The sequence below is a fragment of the Humulus lupulus genome, chromosome 1 (genome assembly GCF_963169125.1).
Source record: "Humulus lupulus chromosome 1, drHumLupu1.1, whole genome shotgun sequence".
Lineage (NCBI taxonomy): Eukaryota > Viridiplantae > Streptophyta > Magnoliopsida > Rosales > Cannabaceae > Humulus > Humulus lupulus.
In genome coordinates this window covers 304,818,546-304,837,963 of record NC_084793.1, presented here as the reverse complement: position 1 = coordinate 304,837,963, position 19,418 = coordinate 304,818,546, and the positions used below count along the sequence as shown (strand labels likewise).

The 19,418-nt window shown below is 30.9% G+C and overlaps 4 protein-coding genes across 7 annotated transcripts; 1 reads left to right on the top strand and 3 right to left on the bottom strand.

The window, feature by feature from the left end:
• Positions 1-353: 353 nt before the first annotated feature.
• LOC133812663 (mannan endo-1,4-beta-mannosidase 7) lies at positions 354-2,754 on the bottom strand. Its single transcript, XM_062246460.1, has 5 exons — positions 2,323-2,754; positions 2,036-2,230; positions 1,734-1,856; positions 1,333-1,535; positions 354-1,160 (listed from the first exon to the last, which is right to left on the bottom strand). Exons 1-5 carry the CDS (start codon positions 2,647-2,649, stop codon positions 704-706), a joined length of 1,305 nt encoding a protein of 434 aa, XP_062102444.1. The 5' UTR covers positions 2,650-2,754; the 3' UTR covers positions 354-703.
• Positions 2,755-6,035: 3,281 nt separating this feature from the next.
• Positions 6,036-9,807, bottom strand: LOC133812662 (GTPase ERA-like, chloroplastic). The gene is made up of 9 exons (XM_062246458.1): positions 9,358-9,807; positions 8,847-8,992; positions 7,975-8,115; positions 7,786-7,902; positions 7,564-7,689; positions 7,245-7,343; positions 7,054-7,155; positions 6,474-6,554; positions 6,036-6,342 (listed from the first exon to the last, which is right to left on the bottom strand). The coding sequence occupies exons 1-9, from the start codon at positions 9,740-9,742 to the stop codon at positions 6,256-6,258; spliced, it is 1,284 nt and encodes a 427-aa protein (XP_062102442.1). The 5' UTR covers positions 9,743-9,807; the 3' UTR covers positions 6,036-6,255.
• Positions 9,808-11,177: 1,370 nt separating this feature from the next.
• LOC133812661 (pentatricopeptide repeat-containing protein At1g20300, mitochondrial) lies at positions 11,178-13,976 on the top strand. The gene is made up of 3 exons (XM_062246457.1): positions 11,178-11,312; positions 11,456-11,547; positions 11,951-13,976. The coding sequence occupies exons 2-3, from the start codon at positions 11,514-11,516 to the stop codon at positions 13,522-13,524; spliced, it is 1,608 nt and encodes a 535-aa protein (XP_062102441.1). The 5' UTR covers positions 11,178-11,312; positions 11,456-11,513; the 3' UTR covers positions 13,525-13,976.
• Positions 13,977-15,695: 1,719 nt separating this feature from the next.
• Positions 15,696-16,847, bottom strand: LOC133812659 (uncharacterized). Of its 4 annotated transcripts, none has more exons than XM_062246455.1 (3): positions 16,615-16,847; positions 16,369-16,538; positions 15,696-16,053 (listed from the first exon to the last, which is right to left on the bottom strand). In XM_062246455.1, exons 1-2 carry the CDS (start codon positions 16,774-16,776, stop codon positions 16,377-16,379), a joined length of 324 nt encoding a protein of 107 aa, XP_062102439.1. In that variant the 5' UTR covers positions 16,777-16,847; the 3' UTR covers positions 15,696-16,053; positions 16,369-16,376. The 4 variants fall into 4 exon arrangements, with proteins under 4 accessions (XP_062102439.1, XP_062102438.1, XP_062102440.1 ...); XM_062246454.1 differs by having other exon boundaries at positions 15,696-16,058; positions 16,376-16,538; XM_062246456.1 differs by having other exon boundaries at positions 16,376-16,538.
• Between the last annotated feature and the right edge of the window lie 2,571 nt (positions 16,848-19,418).

The following is a 19,418-nucleotide window of genomic DNA, read 5'->3' as shown; positions in this document are numbered from 1 at the left end:
ATTCAATTAAAAAAGGAGGCCAATAAATCAACATTCTAACATACTTTATTTCTCTTAAAAGTGGTAGAACATCTACTTTAATAGAGAGAACTAGGCAGTAGTAGGTAATAGTATAAACATTTAATTTTACTGCATTTCTTAATGAGAAATGAAAGTAGTTGTCTTTCTTTTATTTCATTTTTGTAATTTTAGTTTTCTTATTTCTAGAGCTAAATGGCATAATAATATTTCAGTACAATAAATGCTCGTTTGCTTCTTCTAAAAGTGGTTAACTTTAGTTATATCCCTCACCCCTTATAGCATATAGTCCCATTATTGAACTGGTTCAAAACTTCACACACAGCACACCAACATAATTCCAACAATTCTTATATTTTTCAGCTCAGCAAACAAAAAAATCGAAGAACAAATACCTTAAACACCAAGGCATCTGCTTTTTTTTTTGGTTACAACTAGAAACAAAATGACACAGACTTCAGTCTCTCTTGTTGATTAAAAATAGCAACTTGGGACATATAACAAAGAAACAAAAACAATACTCACTACTCAGTAACCTGAGATACCCTCCTGGACGAAGAACTTACTCATCTCTAAGAGAGAAACAATGTTAAGCAACACTAAACAAACTAAGCTCAAACGAGTATATATAAGTACTTTTAAGGCATGTCCATTCTATAATTTTGACATTGTCCTTGTATTTTTCTTAGTTTCCTATGCGTTTTCCTCTGTTTCTGCTTAACCATTGGGCCCTTCTAGCTGCTTTTGCCTTCTTCCACCTCTCAACATTTCTCATCCTGGCAAAGATTTGTCGAACCTGATAGAGCTTGTGAGACTGTTGAGCTATTATATTTGCTGTTGAGGAACTTTGGCTCAGAATTATCTCGTAACCATCTCGAAAAGAGTCCATTCCATCGGTTAAAAGTTGCCAGAACATTCCCCCAGCTGCAACTCCTCCTCTTCTAGCTGATGAGTATATCTTGTTGTAGACTGTGTTGAAGAGCTGGTCTCTCTGGTATGTGTTGAAACCAGAATCTTTTGAAGATTTTCCGAACTCAGTCAGAAGTAGCGGCTTTCGAAGAATGTTTTGTGAATCTTGGATGTGTGCGTCTAGCCAATTGTTCAAGAAAGAGAGCTGGTTTTGATCATTTGCTCCAGATAACCTGATAAGGTTTGTCAGATATCTTAGTACAAATTGATAATTGCTTATCAGTATTAGTCATTGATTTGAACCCAATTCAGACTAACACAATCAAGTAAAAACTAGATATTGTCCATATCAAATTGTAGTACTTTTCATGGAGTGTGAAAGTATGGTAAATAGTTGAAAATTACCATTGGTCAGGATAGGAATGAACTGTGGCAAAATCAATGCCAGGGATTTTGTTGTTTGCAATGAAATCTGTCCCAATATTTAAACCAGGATTGAGACTCCTCCTCTGAGGAGATGATTGTCCATAAAATCCTTCTAAACCAACTTCAAGCAAGTGATTTCTGTCTATGGACTTCACATGGGCTGCCATTTCCATAATCCATGCCTAGTTATAACAAGAAATAATTAGCATGGTACAATTTTCTTTTTAGCTATTGTTAGTAATAGTATCAGTATATTGGTCATCTGAACCAGTCATAATGGCCAAGCCAGTTCTGGAAGAATGCACAAAGTTTCTTTCTTTTTGCCTTAAAAACTTTCTAACTCCAATATCCTAACTTATGAGACAGAGAAGAATCCAAACCTGAATAGTCCTTCCTGAAGGATCAGAAGTACATCTGGGCTCATTCATAAGCTCCCAAGCCATGATTGTTGGGTCATTTTTGTAGTGAAGCCCAGTGAAGCTGTTGTATCTGTTAAGAACAGTCTACAAAAGACAGATACATATATAGTCAGAATTGGAGAAGCACAGTACACAGTTCCCTCTTCATAATAACAAACAGTGAACTTTCTTATAGACAAAATGAGTTCAGTATAAAAATCAAGACTCATTCCATTATACCAAAATCTAAATATAAAAAGAGAAGGAGTTGGCCTAAAACTCACAGATACATGATTCTTGTAGTAGCCTTTGACAACAGGGTTCCTAAAAAAATCATCATCAGATGTCAAATACTGCCCTTGATTTCTAGCCCAGTTCACATACTGCTTCTTCCCTCCAAAGCTCTCATAGTTGTTAACCAAACTCAGTATAAGCTTGATTCCATGCTTTCTGGCCTCAGCTATAACAAAATCAAGCCCCTTCAAGACCAAAAAAGAAAAGAACAGATTTAACACCATTTTCTTTGTTAAAAAAAGGACAAATAAAAGATCTAAAAGTACTAAAAGTTAACCTTGAAAGTTTGGTCATTATAGGAGCCAGGAGCATACTGAAGAGGTCTGTAACCTCCATCACTGAAAGCCCAAGTTCTAGCCACAGTGAGTCCATGGCTAGAAGCTTCTTGAAAAGCAGCTGAAACTTTGAACCTCTGAGATGGGTCAGAAGCCATATACATTAGCCAGTAGGCATTGAACCCATTTGCATAGTACGGACTACCATTCAGCACAAAATGGTGCCCCCAAGTTCTGATGAAACCATTTCTTCCTGCTTCTACAAAACTGTGGAGACCCAGTTGGTGTATCAAAATGGCCAAAAGAATAGCCAAAGAAAAGTGCTTCATTTTTTCTCTCTCACTCTCAATGTGAAGAAGAAGAAGAAGAAGAAAGAAAAGAAAGGATAGCTTATAAAGAGGAGGCTGTTTAAGCACTTAAACATGGACCTTTGTCTTGGTACAACTGAAATAATAAATATATAAAGAAATAACTAAATAATGACAGCAACTGTCACAGTAGAGAATTTGACAAGTAGTATTAAACTTTCCTACTCACACTTCATTCATATCCTCCTCAGATTTCTTTTTGTCCTGATTTCAGTAAATTGGTTCACTCAAATTTACTATTGGAAGTATGAATCTTTACCCTTTTCCTACTTTTTTAAGAGAATGTTTCTAGTGTAGCTTTAACTGGAGTTCAGAAAAGTAAATATAGTGGCAAAAAGTTAAAAATCAATCTCAACCTTATTTGGTTATTATATGATCGAGTACTATAGCAACGGTAAAAAAAAATTATTTATTATTTTGTTTTTTATATTAATATTTAATAATAAATATATGTATATTATTTTATATATAAAATAAAATAATAAAGAATATATATTTTCGTGTAATTTTTTGTGTTGTGGTTAGAATGGAAAAAAATATAACACTAAGATTCTTTAATTTTGGTGTTGATCGCCAGAATACTAAAGACACAATATCTTACTGCAAAAATAATTATATATTTATTCATCAAAATTGTTCCAATCTTTTTGTTTGCTTCAATCACACTTAAAGACCATGCAACATGTGAAGTTTTCATGAAAAGGGTAGCTGGAATGAAGTTTCAAGATCAATATTTATGTCAAGAAAATAAAATTTCCATCTCTGCTCAATATTTGTGGTTCCCACATTCATGAATTCTCATATAAATTTCCCACCAAAGAAAGTCACCTAAAAGTCTCTCCCCACTCACTCCTTAAATTTCAATGTAAATCTTAATTAAAACAGTCTCAAGTACTAATAAGAGTATGTTACTCACATGGGCTCTCTCCTATTTTTGATTCACAACTAAATTATAACTTTATCATTTTTATGAACTAAAGCTCGATACCTTACATTGCTTTGTGGACCAACCAAAATATACACTCCACGAACCAGTGGCTCATTTCCAACCGACAAAATTTGACCGTACAAATGTGTACATATACTCCATACACAGCTTAATTAAAGCCACGAAAACCGGTAGAATAGTCAAAAAGAGATAAAGTTTTGTTTTTTTTATTTTATTTTGTTTACACTTCTTTTACTTTTATGACTATTTTTTGGGCACTCACCAAATTAAATAGAAAAAAAGGAAACTTCCACTCCAATAAATTTAAAATTTTCAATTGGAAGTTGGGATAGAAAGTACATGTAATAAAAAAAAATGGGGCCAAAAGGGTACAAATGAAATCTTCTACAAGTTTCCATTTGATTTATACCTTGTACAAAATCATGGACGTTGATAGATATGAACCCATGTGAGGAGGTATGATAATATTATATCATTTATGCTAATGGTCCCCTAAGTCAGATTTGGTGCTTTTTATTAGGGGAACCACAAGATTTCTCATGAATGTGATGTGAGCAAGTTAGTTTTTATCATAATTCTCATTAGTATTTATCAAGTACTAAAGCCAACTAAAATTGGAAACCAAGTTATAATTAGAATCTATAGCATACTTTTTCTATGAGAATTGTTAAGAGGCATCATTGGTATCCAACACCACAAGGAGACGGCATAATGTTATCGGTACAATTCAATATCGATTCATATATTTGAATTTAATAATTATTATAGCAATACTCTTTTTATTATTCTATAGTACCACTTCATGTGTTGTTGGACACCTTAAAATGCCAAATAGCAATACTCTTTTTATTATTCTATAGTTGTACTAATACATGCTCGAAATCCATGAGCCAAATTAATATGCATAATTCAATTCATAAAAGTACAAAAACTTGCTTTTGTCCATATTTATTTTAATTATAAATTTGATATTAGTACATTGAATGTATCTTCTACATTGAAAATAATTGTTCCAATACAATGTATACCTTATATGTTTAAATATTAAATAAAAAAAATTAAATATATATTGATATACTATACAATAAAATTTTCCTAGCTAAGTTATTTAAAGGAAAAATTACAAACTTAAATCTTAAATATGAAATATATATATATAAATAAAGATTAATATTAGATATTATAATTTACAAGTAATGTTGGATACCATCAACCACATATAAAGTAACACGTTGAGTCCTAAGTTGCTTTATAACAACAATATTTGTGATATAAAATTGTCTTCTTGATTTAATATATTTTTTACTATTGGAAAAAAGAAAATAAATAAATTAAACCAATGTTTGGTAAAAAAAAAGGGATAAGAAAGAAAATCTTGATGATAAAAGAAATAGAAAATAATATATATAGGATAATTTTTTTATAGGGGCTTCACTTTAAGTCCTATCGGTAGGGCTCTCAGTGTTTCTCGACCCGTGAACAGTTTTCGGCGCGACTTTTTTTTATGACCATGTATATTGTAGCTATTTAGAGCATCTTGCAAATTTTCAGAAAATTTCAAATAGTTTACAGTATCGAAAACTAAGTTCAAACATGTTGTTTTCCACGCACATAAAAAAAATTAGTCACGCGTGCAACAACATATTTGAACCTAATTTTCAGTATTGTAAACTATTCGGAATTTTCTGAAAATTTGTAGGATGCTCTAAATAGCTACAATATACACGGTCATAAAAAAAAAATCGCGCCAAAAACTGTTCACAGGTTGAGAACACTGAGAGCCATACCGGTAAGGCTTAAAATGAAGCCCGAAAAATTCCCTTATATATATATATATAGTGCACCACTGTAACACATTCATTTTTTTATATATAAAAGTGTACATTATTGTAGCTATTTAATGGAAAGTAATTTTTTTTTGTTAAAATTGATGTAAAGATTATATTACTAGTGTATTCTTGTTTATTTAATTTTAAAAAAACAATAAATAATTATAAAATAATTTTGTTTCCATCCATACTATTTTTCTTTTCTGTGGAAGTGTTAGTCAGCAAATACCGACTACGAGAATTACATGCTAGAATTGCGGAGGTTATTGAGAGGTGTCATCACTATATTATCATTATCATCATCGCCGTAAGCCTAGGAAAGGCCCCAAAAGGTACAACCTCCCAGGAACACCCCATGTTGTGGGCCCCAAAATGAGCACATAACATGATACACTCTCATCAATCACCTTCCTGGGCCACACCAAGCCCACTATATTGAAACTAGATCCACTTCAGAAATGGGCTTTTTTTCTTTAGAGTTCTGATGGGCCTTACATAAAGCTAAACAAACAGATGATGTTACTTCTGTAGCTAGTTAGTACATACGTTATACATACATATACATAAACTGCTCAAAAGGAAGACTACTACTAATTACAAGACCATTTCGGCTTTGGGAAAAATTGGGATGAAAAACAAGTCAAAACTACAAAAATTCACTTCTTCTACAGTTTCCACTAATGAATAAATGAAAAATCTAAAGCTAGCTAGTATAGTATTACAAGACCAATTTAATTTAACTTACAAATTACAATCTAAAAAAGGATTGTTGACCAACTCTTCTTATCATCATAATGCTTTAATTTGCCCCCCATAGCCATAGTACTTCAACAGCCCTTCGTCTTGCCTCCAATTTTCTTTCACTTTCACTTCAACCTGTTTAATCAAAATTGGGTTGGTGGCATTATATAAATGATATATTTCAGACTATACATAGCAGGAAAACCAAGTAAACTCTATGTAGAGAATAAGAACTGTTATGTAATTACGAAACCGTAAAGTGGTACCTCAAGATAAACCTTCTTCTGTAAGAAATCCTCAATGTCAAGCCGCGCAGCTGTCGCAAGTATTTTTAGAGCCTTACCATCCTACAGTGATTTAGGACAACAAAAAATTATCATATGAGACGGAAGTGGCCATTTATGGTTGTGCAAATTTATAATTAATCATAAGATAAATCAGTTTAGCATAAGAGAACAGTTTTGTACTGCTGCCATGATAGTTGCAACAAACTAAAACAACATCCTTTCAATAGAAAGCGAAACAAAAAGACAGGAACTTCGTTCTTCATCTTGTTACTCTCTAGATAATGAAATGAAAATTTCTCTAAAGCCTTTCAAATGTTAATTATAATCGATGCTTTACTTGTCTTGACCAAATTTTTTTTTTTTTTTAACTATGCTTCCCGCCTAACCCTACAATATTTGGGGACCAGAAAACTATAGAAATTGCTATGTAAGTACCCAGAAGGAACTCTTCCTGGGTTCATGACCAAATATATCAAGTCCTAAAACTTTATTCATCATGCAGAATACAAGAAAATCAAGTGAAACAATATGTCAAAGACTTTCTACAATCAAGAATTACCTTTCCTATAATGATGATCTTCTGTGAGTTTTTTTCAACAACAATTTCCACTTGTATAAAATCCTTTGCAGTTGGCCTAGTTTTGTAGCTCACCACATTCACCTAAAAGATTATAAACAACAGGCATAACTTAAACAAATAAATGAAAATAGATTACTACCGTCTTTTATTACTTGCAATCAAATGAGTACCTGGCATACATAAGGAATTTCCTTCCGATACTGAATAAATATCTTTTCTCTTACAATTTCAGAAACAAAGAATCTTTCAGGATGCTCACTGACAATGTCCTGAGAAAACATAAAATGAAAGATGTGTTATCTTCATTCTTATGATAATAATTTGGTTGCGAGACTCGTTCCACAAACCCCTTCACTTTGTCCCATGACATGAGACATAGCAAAACAGATAGGCTAAAGATTTTACTATATTAAAAATGGCTTAGCATGATCTTCATTGTTGTAGGTGTAGTTGATTGAAAAAACAGAAGAAACTTCACATTCTGTGTACCTTTGGATAGTAAGCTGGCCCAACAGGAAGTTTTGACAGAATCCAATTCTTGATATCTTCCACTCCCTGACCATATTTGGCACTCACTGGTATGACCTCATCAACATTTGTAAATTTTTCATACCACTGCGAGATTTACCGTAAAAATTTATTGAATTAAGAAAATTTACAATCACAAAATCAAAGAAACCTCGATACAAATATCAATCTACAAGTCCTGACCTCCAGCTTCTTTGCAAGTTCACCAGGTTTAATCATATCTCGTTTATTCAAAACCAGCAAAATGGGTGGCTTTTTTTCTGTGACGTCACCAAGACCTTCCTCCAATATTTCATCAATCTAAAATAACCAATAACACATTAGGACAAGAACAAAAAATTTAGATCAGTTCTACAAACTTAAGAAGCATACTTTCTCGGGCACTTTACATGCATCAACAAGAACAAGTACACAGTCTGCATTGACAGCAGCATTTCTGACATTCTTCATCATCATAGAATCTAACATGTGCATCTTCTTCTCAATAACACCAGGTGTATCATAAAGTATCATCTGAAACAAACCCTCGTGTCAAAAGGAGATAAATCCATGAAGCTTAGGAAGCACAAGAAAAGTAAAGCTAAATCTAAATACGAATGCACTAAATGGAATTTCCACTTGAACAAAATATTAAAGGCTTACATAAAGTGGGAAAAACAGATTTAAATTTTCACTTATTTATTAAATTCCTGCATAATTAAGCAGGAAAAATAGATTTAAATGTTATCCTATCTCCACATTGTATATTCTTTTTCCATTGATCCAACCTTGAATCCATACATTTTTTTTTTCTCTTTTTAATACTAGTTCTCCAGCTGAACCATACAGAAGAAGCAGGAAACTTTGCTAAGTAGGTCTCATAAAGAATCGAGCCAAGAACTTATGAAAGAAAAGCAGGGCCCTGATCAACATTATTTGTAAGGTCAATACACCACATATTTTCCTTAACAATTTGTCCAGTAGCCCTGTTGAGCACTAGCTAACTCCAAGAAAAGTACACAGCTATTGGAACTCTTAGCATTCAAATCCAATCGCCTTTAGAAAACTACCAAAATCTCTAGCCCACCATCCCTAATATTAATTCATGAAGAGCACCTAAATAAGGTTTTAGAATGCAATGAATCACTGTGAAATAACTATATTGATTCTGTGGTTTCAGGCATTGTAACTTGTTCATCAGAGTTCAACCAGTAAGATAAATCAGCAACATTAAGTAAGAATACAAGTAATTAAGAAAACCAAACCTGATATTCTGGGCCAGAACATATACCAAGAACTCGATGCCTTGTAGTTTGTGGTTTATCAGTAACTATTGACAACTTTTGACCTATCATTTGGTTTGACAGTGTACTCTTTCCAACATTTGGCTTCCCAAGTACAGCCACATAGCCTGCATTTGATTCATTGTACAATAGAACTATGACAAACTAACGGGAAAAAGCATAAAGAAGATAAAAGCAAATAAAAATGTCTAATTTTTGTGTCTTTTACTGGTTTAAATTCAAAACCAAGAATGAATACTATAAATAATAGTATCAATTCACTGCCAAAGAAAGCACATTTTTTATATAAGCAAAAAAATTCATTAATCATTCTTGTTTCGAACTTCACAAACTCACCACCACTGCTCTGTAATAAATCACCATAAGATGCAATGATGAATTTACCAGTTGAAGAAGTCAGAGCACTCTTCCATATATATAAAAAATCAATAGAGATAAAAACCCACTTAGAAGAGGAACGATAGAGACTAACCGCTCCGATGGTTAGGGTCAGAGTATTCGAGCTCTTCCAATTCATAGTCGTCCAGTAAGGCCATGTTCCTGTCAGGCTTCACGCTCAGAGACAGTAAAGAAGCTTCGCCGTCCGAATATTCTTCTTCTTCATCTTCTTCTTCGCCGTCGTCATTTTCTTGTTCGCTAACCAAAAGCTGCTGTCTTGCACTTAACAATACAAATTTATGGGTACGGTTTCTGGGTTCGACATGGAAATGGATTTGTCGTGGATATTTTCTGATAGAAGAAGGAACCAGAGGCCAGCGGCTATCTCGGATAGTGCGGAATTTGGAAAAGGAGGAACTAGCTAAAAACTTTTCTCTTGTAAGAGTTGAAGTTGCAGAGTTGTACGAAACAAGCTCCATTGCCGGAGCTCCAGACAGAGTTATCGATAGCCTTTTTTTTAATAATATTTCTATCTCTTACAGAGAAAAGGATTAGACTCTAGGATTTAGGAAACACCAATCCGGTGTCGTTTCGATTAACTCTTTTTTATTTCCTTAAATATATATAAGCACTTCATTAATTAAAAGAAATTAATATTTAAAATTATTTTTAACACATTTTATCGATAAATTTTTTGACATTCTTTAAATTCTTTTTTTTGTTAATTTCAATAATTTTATTTCATCTTGTTTTCATAACTTTTTTTTTAAATAATGTGTAATTTTTTAGAAAAAAAAAACTCTTACTTTGAATTTTTTTATATATTTTTTTGTTTAAAATGTTATTTTATTTATATAGGTAAAATATATATTATTTATATGTATTTTTTAGAATATGAAAAAGGGAAAAAATTAGAAAATTTTGAGTATAAGTTGATAAAAATATATATTATATATTAATTTTTAATAAAAATGAGTATCGTAATCAAATTTTGGAGTACAAATATAATCACACTTACATAAAATATAATTCACTTTATTTATAGAAAATACAAAAGTCATTCATTAATATTATTTTGGACCATGTATTTTGTCTCATTAATTGTTTGGATTTTTTCTTTTAACAAATTACTTTTTAGATCCTATATTTTGTAAAATGTTTCAAATAGACCCTTAAACTCAATTTTGATAAACAAAAAATTGAATATACAACACAATTTTCAGGCAAAATAATTATGAATTTGTTCTGAGTTGTTAACTTAGTGAATTATTTGTGAAATTAGTTAAAAAAAACTTTTATCGAAGTCAAACAGGTAATGAGACAAAATACATGGTTCAAGATAGTATAATCCCTAAGTTAAAATTCTATCAAAAACAAAACTAACCAAATTATTAATGTCAAAATATAAGTTTCAATCCTAAAAATTAGAGTACAATTTTTTTAAAAAAAAAACCAAAATTGTTAAATGAATAATATAAATAATGAATCCGCAACAAAAAAAAAGTGTATTTAATTATATTTTAAGTTTCTTTTGTTTAAATTTAGATTTTGATTGTAATAGTATTTTAGTGAAATATAAATTTATTTAAAAACTAAATAAAGTTTTATTGCTAGAAAATGCTAAGGAGACATGTGGTGTCTAACATTGTTTTTATTAATCTCATCCAATCTTATGTAGACATTTGACTAAAATTAATTATTAAAGTTTTTCTTTAATAAACCTAAATCTTATATAAATATTTTCACAAAATCAGCTAAATCATTTATAAATTATTAAGAATATTAAAAAGAAAATATTTCAAATTTACATGACTATTGCAAAAACATAAACCTAAAACAAAAAAATCACGTGTTTGTCACGTGATAAGCTGTGCCGAAAAGTTTGAACGTATAAGAATGGAGAAGCAAAAACCGGTGGAGCGACATACCATAGCAGCGGCCTCCCTCTTTCTCCCGCCAGTGCCCTAACCGAACCACCCCTCGCCGCCTTAACACTCAACACCTCTCTCTCTCTCTCTCTCTCTCTCTCACAGCCGTCGTTTCAGTCAGGTAAGCAAACTTGATTTCTTTCAATTTTTTGTTTTCATTTCAGGTTTGGAGTTTTTCATTTACCAATTAATATCTACTTCTTCTTGTAAGGAGAACTATTGTGTTATGTTGTAATTTTTGTTTCTGGGTTTCGTTATTTTCAGGCAAGAGAAATTAAAGTTCTTCACTTTGATTCAGAACAATAGCTCAAATCACATAATAATGGCTCTGAATTTGGCGAATAAGTGTTCTCGTGGTACGTTAATTTTATTAGTCACTCCAAGTTACATGATGTTTTGGATTAGAGAGCTATTCTCAAACTTAGAAATGGTCGTTTTGTGATCAAATATTTTAGTTTAGGCTGCTTTTAGTTGAAGGGCATGGTACTACTACTTCTCAAGGCTCCTAGAGGGTTTTGTTTTCCTTCATTAAGTATTGCTGTTCCAATTTGAGCAGTGGATCATAAAGTTGAAAGATTGTGATGATGTCTTTCCTCATTGGATATTTTTCCATTATAGCTAATGTGATTGTGTTGTGCTAAGTCTTTGTGGTGGAAGATGATGATTTTGGCCAATTTTTTTAGCTTTGAATGCATGCTCCAGCAGTTTTTTTCTAATTGTTTTGGATGGTATTAACTATATATTTTTTTTGTGTATCAGGAACTCAGCTTCTTTCTCTTCCATTTCAACGCCAACTCAGCCTGTTCACTTTTTCTTCAGCTTCTGAAGCTCATCTTTCGGATGAAGATGTCAATGAAATTCCACAAACTACCTGCAACACCAATCTATCGGCAGACGAAACCCTAATAACTGAAAAATTACACTTTCTTATCAAAAGTCACCACCAGAAAAATCCTAGTCCAGACTCTAATCCCTCTCCTCCGAACCATAACTTCACAATCACAGATCTTTCTCTCAGTTTCTCCCAAGTATCAGCCCTCCATTCTATCTCACCTGCTGTCGTTCGCCGTGTGGTTGAGAAATGTGGTGGGGTTCGCCATGGCATCCCTGTTCTCCAAGCTCTAGCGTTCTTCAACTGGGCCACAGCACTTGATAGTTTCAATCACTCGCCGGAGCCGTACAATGAGATGATTGACCTTGCTGGGAAGGTGAGACAATTTGACATTGCTTGGTACATTATTGATTTGATGAAAGCTCGTAATGTGGAGATCCAAGTTGAGACCTTCGCAATCCTTGTGCGGCGTTATGTTAGGGCCGGATTTGCTGCAGAAGCAGTGCACGCCTTTAATCGTATGGAGGATTATGGTTGCAAGCCTGATAAGATTGCTTTCTCTGTAGTGATCAGTAATTTGTGCAAGAAAAGAAGAGCAAGTGAAGCTCAAGCCTTTTTTGATAGCTTAAAGGACAAGTTTGAGCTTGATGTCGTTTTATACACAAATTTGATTCATGGATGGTGTCGTTCTGGTAACATTACTGAAGCCGAGCGGATTTTTAATGAGATGAAGGTGGCAGGGATTAAGCCTAATGTGTATACTTATACAATAGTGATTGACGGCTTGTGTAGATGTGGGCAAACGACTCGTGCTCATGATGTTTTCTCAGAGATGATCGATGTTGGTTGCCAACCAAACTCAATTACTTTCAATAACTTGATGCGCGTTCATGTCAAGGCTGGACGTACCGAAAAGGTTTTGCAAGTGTTTAATCAGATGAGGAAGCTTCAGTGCCCTGCTGATACCGTTACATATAATTTTCTTATAGAGTGTCATTGCAAGGATGAGAATCTGGACGAGGCTAATAAGGTGCTTAATTCGATGATTAAGAAAGGGTGTAATCCGAATGCATCTACGTTTAATCCAATATTTAGGTTGATCGTGAGGCTTAAGGATGTTAATGGTGCTCATCGAATGTATGCCAGGATGAAGGACTTGAATTGCAAGCCCAACACTGTGACTTACAATATCTTGATGCAAATGTTTACTGAATTCAAGTCTACTGATATGGTTTTGAAGCTGAAAGCAGAAATGGACCAAAACGAAGTTGAGCCCAACGTGAATACATACAAGGTTCTCATTGTGATGTTTTGTGGGATGGGGCATTGGAATAATGCTTACAAGTTCTTTAGGGAGATGATTGAAGAGAAATGTTTAAAACCCAGTCTGTCTCTTTATGAAATGGTACTGCAGCAGCTAAGACAGGCAGGGCAGTTGCAGAAGCACGAGGAATTGGTGGAGAAGATGGTTGCTAGGGGTTTTGTTACTCGCCCATTGTAGCCTTAAGCTTACTTTTTTTCTTTCTCCAGAGTGTTGAGCTGTTTTTGTATTATGTTCTTTGATTAAATTTTGTACTTCTGGGTCCATTTGGTACCCAACTCAGATCCTCTTTTATAAACCCCAAAACATTGAAATCTCCTGTTTCTTCATTTCTCTCTCATTTGTACAATGTACCTAACACTCTAGCACTGATTATTTTCTCTGAGTTGATAGACTGATCTGCTTACCAGATTCAATAGAGTCAAGCTCCTTCAAGGGTTTTGAGCTCAAGTTTTAGGGGGTTCAAATTGTAATGGGCAGTTTCTACATTCATATTTCCTTGTGTGTCAAGGCTTCAAACTTAGTAAGTAGTCTAGATTTTGAATTTTTTCACATACTTCCCAACTATTGTTCCTTTGAATTATTTCAATAAAAGTTTTGAAGGCAAGAACCTGCTCTCTCTCCTCTCTTCATTTGCTTGTTTTTTTAGTTATTTTGCATTTCTCTATTAATGGTTTTGTCTCTCCTGATTTCTTTATATAATTATTATTTGTCACAAGTTGGGTTTGAGTTAATGGCACTAGGTTTCTATAATTCTATCCAAAAAAAAAACGTTGAGTTTGAGTTAGTGAGTTGAATTGTTATTAGTTTTTGGAATTTTGTGAACCAACTGACTGGTAACTCGCTCAAGTAGTAATTTTGCTGAGATTGGCTAGCTTAAATGGAAGCTTTGCCAGGACCTCTGCTTTCAACAGCAAGTAATATGGAAGACATAAAGTCAGAAAGGGAGGGGATTTCTTTGATGTGTTTTATACCAAAAAAAACAAAAAATAAACCGACTAAGACAAGGACAAATCCCAATTTGTTACACTGTGTTTTATCGAAATACACACTTGGTACCATATGTTTATAATAATAATCATTTAGTACTTTTTGTTTGTTTATAATTCGTACTGATTTAGTACACTTCGCTCGAATGTCAATATGATCAACATATATTTCAAATATGATCATAAAATGATTTCTTTTATTTTTATTATTTTAAAATGATTCAAAATATTTTCTGAATTAATAAAACATAAACAAACAAAAATTGTTTTATAAAATTGATCAATTAAATGTAGATTTTTATATAATATAAATTAATTTTTAAATAAACATAAATATGTTTAATTCCAAATATAAATTAAAAGAATGAAAATCAATATTTTAAAATTAATTAGAGTAAATTAAAACTCTAATAATTTGTTTAAGTTTTAATTAAACTATTTTTGTTTGAATTTAGTTTACATTTTCTCTTTTAAGTTTTGGGTGTTGATTTTAATTTGTTGGTTTAAATTTAGCGGTTAGATTTAGCTTTTTATTTTTGTTTATTAAAATTATTTTAAGGTTTTAATTATATAACTTTTTTATTTCATTAATTTAAAAAATATTATTAAGGTAATTTAAAATAACAATAATAAAAAAAATAAATCATTAAAAAAATGGATAATATATTCGTATTTAAAATATGAGTCAACTAAATTACAGCTAAAAATACTAAATTGTTACGAATTGCAAATAAAAAGCATTGAATAGGGTATCAAATGTACATCCCCCGATAAAACAACAATTTACCAAATAGTATTTACCCTTAAAACAATATTTTTAATATTATATCCTTTTATGCTCGATTCTTAGTCAACCATGTACATTCAAAAGTATTTCGTTTGCTACATGTAACAGTAACAAATGAATTCATTTGCATTCTTATTCATAAGATTTGTAAGACTTTTGTATGCGTGTTTGAATATTCAAAGTTCAAACCTAGTTAGCAAATTTCCAGTTTACAAATCTCAAAATTATAAAAATGAAAGCTGTACCTGACAAATTCTTTATATATAATTTTTTTTTTTTTAAAAACGAATACAATTACTGATTTATTAAATCCTGTTCTGAAACCAAACGAATCAGTATGGACTAAATTGATTTGCCATTTGGAAACGGTGTTTCAAAAACAAAAACACTTGCTTTGGTATTTAAATTTAAGAACTAGTGAATGAAATTGTGTTTTAAAAACTCAATTGGCTACCATACTGAAGTAACAATCCCTCATCATTATCTCGGAAAATTGTCTAACACATCTTGTTTAATATTTCAACTAATCATTCACCAAAGCACCACCAATATACACATATAGATACAGATTCTCGTAAAACAAAAAAAAAGCTTTTCCATGGCCTTCTTATTTAGAAATTCTCTTTGATGACAACAGATGCAATTAAAGAAATGAAGGGGAAAAAAATGTATCAAAACTCCAAGCAAAACTGATGCACTGATGAGGATACAAATCTCTTGTTTTTATAAAGATATTTAGTACATGAAAAGACCATCCATCCTTGCAAATGAAAAGATCCAAAACAAGAGAAGTAGCATTCTTGAACTTCCAAAAAGCCAACAACAATATACATCAAACTTTAGCTCGGAGCATATTGTAAAGCAATTCTTTCTTGGGGACCTTCTCTTGTCTAAAAATCCAAACTTTTCAAATGTTTTAGCACAAACTTTCAGCTGCCCTAAAGAATACAAGAACAGAAAAAGTAATGGAAACCCATTAGTAAAGGATTGCAATTTGTCATATGACAAGGAACCAGTATCACAAAGCTAACATCTTCAGTTAAATTCTCTTTCTAGACTAACAGTTCCAGATAAGAGCAACAGAACCTTCCAAGCTAATATTTTTTTTATGGTAAATCACCAAAATGGGTATTTGAGAAATCAAAATCAAAGCCCAGCTCTCTCCTAATTTCTAATCAATTCCCAGAATTGATATAATCTAAAATGAAATTTGTTTAAAAAAATAGGTTTAAGTTGAGGCATTATAACCGTAAACCTCAGGAGGATGAGGGCGAAGTAGAAGACGAAGGAGATTTTTGAGCATTGATATTGGCAGAATCAGCAGCAGATGGTGGGACATAAATGCGTGCTTTCTTGAGAATTTCAGCCACAACCCAATTCTTGCGTTTGCTTATAGGCCTCGAAGGATCCAATCTGACCTGAAAATTGAATCGAACGGCTTTGAGTATACAGAGAGAGAGAGAGAGAGATGAGAAGAAGAAGAAGAAGACATACTCGGTCACCGATGTTGCACTGGTCTTGCTCGTCGTGGGCCATGAATTTGGAGGTGCGCTTGATGTAGCGATTGTAGAGCTTGTGATAGAAGAGCCTGTCGACGGCCACAACCACCGACTTCTGCATCTTGTTGGAGACCACCATTCCCACCACCTTCTTCATCTTTCTCTTTTCCCTTAAACCCTAATTTTCAAAAACACACTGATACACAGATAATTCCCAGTTCAACCTTTTCTGCGTCTGAATTGATGATATATTGTATTTATAAAATTTCCTTAATAGTCCCTCAACTATAATATTATCCTATTTTGACCCCTAAACTTTTGGTTTAGATATTTACTTTACCACAAGCTCCCTAAAGTAGCATAAAGACCATAATTTTGGGCTGGCAGTGAACTTAACCATTTTTTGAAGGGTTTATTTTCGTGCTGTTTAGTACCATTAAAAAAGTTATTTATTTAATTAATTAAAAATTTGATAATTAAATATAAAATAATATTTGGTAATTCTATTCTTATTTCTTATTTTTTTAAATTTTAAACAAAATTTATTAAATTTTAAAAATAGAAAATTTTCACTTTCAAATTTTTTTTAAATTATTTTCAACTTTTAGTTTTTTTTTTTCTTCTCTTCTTCAAATCGCTACCTCATTTTATATTACTAAACAAAACATAAAAATAAAAGTTATCAAACGCATTTATTATTTTTTATTTTTAAAAATAAAAAACAAAAATAATTATCAAACATATTTTTATTTTTTAAAAATAAAAACAAAAATAAAAATAATATTTCCATTTATGTGTTTAAAAAATTCAAAAACAAAATTTTTACCAAACACAACCTTTGTGTTTTGATTTATTATTTATTTGGACTCGTGTTTTGATAAACAATATTTTGGACTCTGCATTTTTTAAAATGGTTCAAATAAACCATTAACCTGATTTTGATTAAAAAAAATTAATTAAATTCACAAACTAATAACTCATAACAAAAGTACAATTATTATGTACAATTGTGTTGTTATATTTATTTATTTATTTATCAAAATCAGATTTATAAGTTTATTTAAACTATTTTATAAAATATAGGGTTTAAAAAATAATTTGTCAAAATACATAGTAAACAAAATTATAATATATATTTTTTAATGTTAACAAGTTTTGTATTATTTTGAAGAAATATTTGCTGTGAAAATATTAGTTTTTTCCATATAATTATATTTATTTATCAATTCAGTTTTTATTGTAAAAAATAAGTTAGTATATTAATTATAGATTTTTTCTTACATACACATTTTTTTGGGAATTTTTCAAAAATATGGCTTTTATACTATCAATGTGCAAAAATATGGGAATTATACTTTTCTTAATTTATATGGGAAAATTTATTAAAGAATAAGTTAAAATATGGAAAACACAATTAGTAGCTAACTAAAATATAGAAATGCCACATTTTTCTATTATAATTATGTTTTTTTTATTATGAAGGTAATTTTTTTTAATTTTTTAATTTTTTTCCTTCATTTTTTTTTATTATTTTTTCAGTTTTTTTTTTCTTTTTTTTTTCCTTACTTATTTTTTCTTTCATTTTTCTTTTTTTTTTTCTACCAATTTTTTCCTTCATCCGTTTTTTTCTTTAAAATTTTCCATTCTTCCTCTTCTTATTTTCATTTTTATGCATTTATTAATTTTTTTCCTTTCATTTATATTATTTTGTTTTTTTTCATATTTTTTCAGTTTTTTTTCATTATATTTTTTCTTCATTTTTGTATTTATTATTTTCTCCTTCTATTTTTTTTTCTTTTTTCACACATATGAGATTTTTTTCTTCTTCCATTTTTTCTCTTCTTTTTTTTTCAAATTTTTTACCCAATTTTTTCATTCATTTTTTTTCTTTACATTTTTCTATTATTTTTCTTCTTCTTTTCATTCTTATTTATTCATCTATTTTTTTTTCATTTATCATTTCTCTTGTTTTTTTTTCTTTTTTGTACTTATTCTTTTCTCATTCCATTTATTTTTTTTTCATTTTTTTCATACATATATTTTAACATTACATAATTATTTTACTATTTTTTTTATTATTGTAATTTTTTTATAGTTTTTTCCACTATATGTAAAAAAAAATTAAATCAATTTTTTTAGCATTTTCTTTTTACTGTAACACTTATAGGAATATCAAAATTTGGAAATAAAACTAATAAAAATATGAAAACGTGAATGGGTAACTGGTTACCTTCATGTTCTTTGTGTGTATATTTCTTGGGGTAACCGGTTACCTTCACATTCTGATGTGTGTATATTTATGGTTTCTTTATGGTAACTGGTTACATATGTTACTAAAATCATAGTTACTTCTTCTTCCTTTTTTAATGAAGTGTTCTTCCACTTTTTCTTTCAAATTTGATGTTTCATTTCATATTTAATATGAGTAACTCGTCACCCCTCTTAGGTAACTGGTTACCCATTTTATGGCAAAAAGTTACTCATCTCAGGATAACTAGTTACCACTGGTTACCCCTCCTAGTGCATGTTATTTAACCTAGCTCTAAGATATTTTTTTACATAAATGTCAAAGATCAATAAAGTAACTGGTTACCTTACCCAGAATTTGAAAAAAAAAACGTACAATCTAAAAAAAACTTGTTTATAATAAATAAAAAATAATTTTAAAAACAATTCATATTACAAAAAAAAAATTGCAAAACAACCAAAGAAAAATTTAATATAAAATTAGTAATATAAAAGCAATATAAAAAACAAATAAGCTAAAAAATAATAATCAAATTTCAAACATACTATTCC

Coding starts and splice junctions, on each gene's coding strand:
- LOC133812662 (XM_062246458.1), bottom strand. CDS start 9,742: ATGGAGCTTGTTTCGTACAACTCTGCAACTTCAACTCTTACAAGAGAA. Junction 6,555..7,053: donor AGATCATCATTATAGGAAAG/GTAATTCTTGAT, acceptor AAATCACTGTAG/GATGGTAAGGCTCTAAAAAT. Junction 6,343..6,473: donor AGAAGAAGGTTTATCTTGAG/GTACCACTTTAC, acceptor TTGATTAAACAG/GTTGAAGTGAAAGTGAAAGA.
- LOC133812663 (XM_062246460.1), bottom strand. CDS start 2,649: ATGAAGCACTTTTCTTTGGCTATTCTTTTGGCCATTTTGATACACCAA. Junction 2,231..2,322: donor ATAATGACCAAACTTTCAAG/GTTAACTTTTAG, acceptor TTGGTCTTGAAG/GGGCTTGATTTTGTTATAGC. Junction 1,857..2,035: donor ACTACAAGAATCATGTATCT/GTGAGTTTTAGG, acceptor TGTCTTTTGTAG/ACTGTTCTTAACAGATACAA.
- LOC133812659 (XM_062246455.1), bottom strand. CDS start 16,776: ATGAAGAAGGTGGTGGGAATGGTGGTCTCCAACAAGATGCAGAAGTCG. Junction 16,539..16,614: donor AGTGCAACATCGGTGACCGA/GTATGTCTTCTT, acceptor TTCAATTTTCAG/GTCAGATTGGATCCTTCGAG.
- LOC133812661 (XM_062246457.1), top strand. CDS start 11,514: ATGGCTCTGAATTTGGCGAATAAGTGTTCTCGTG. Junction 11,548..11,950: donor GGCGAATAAGTGTTCTCGTG/GTACGTTAATTT, acceptor TTTGTGTATCAG/GAACTCAGCTTCTTTCTCTT.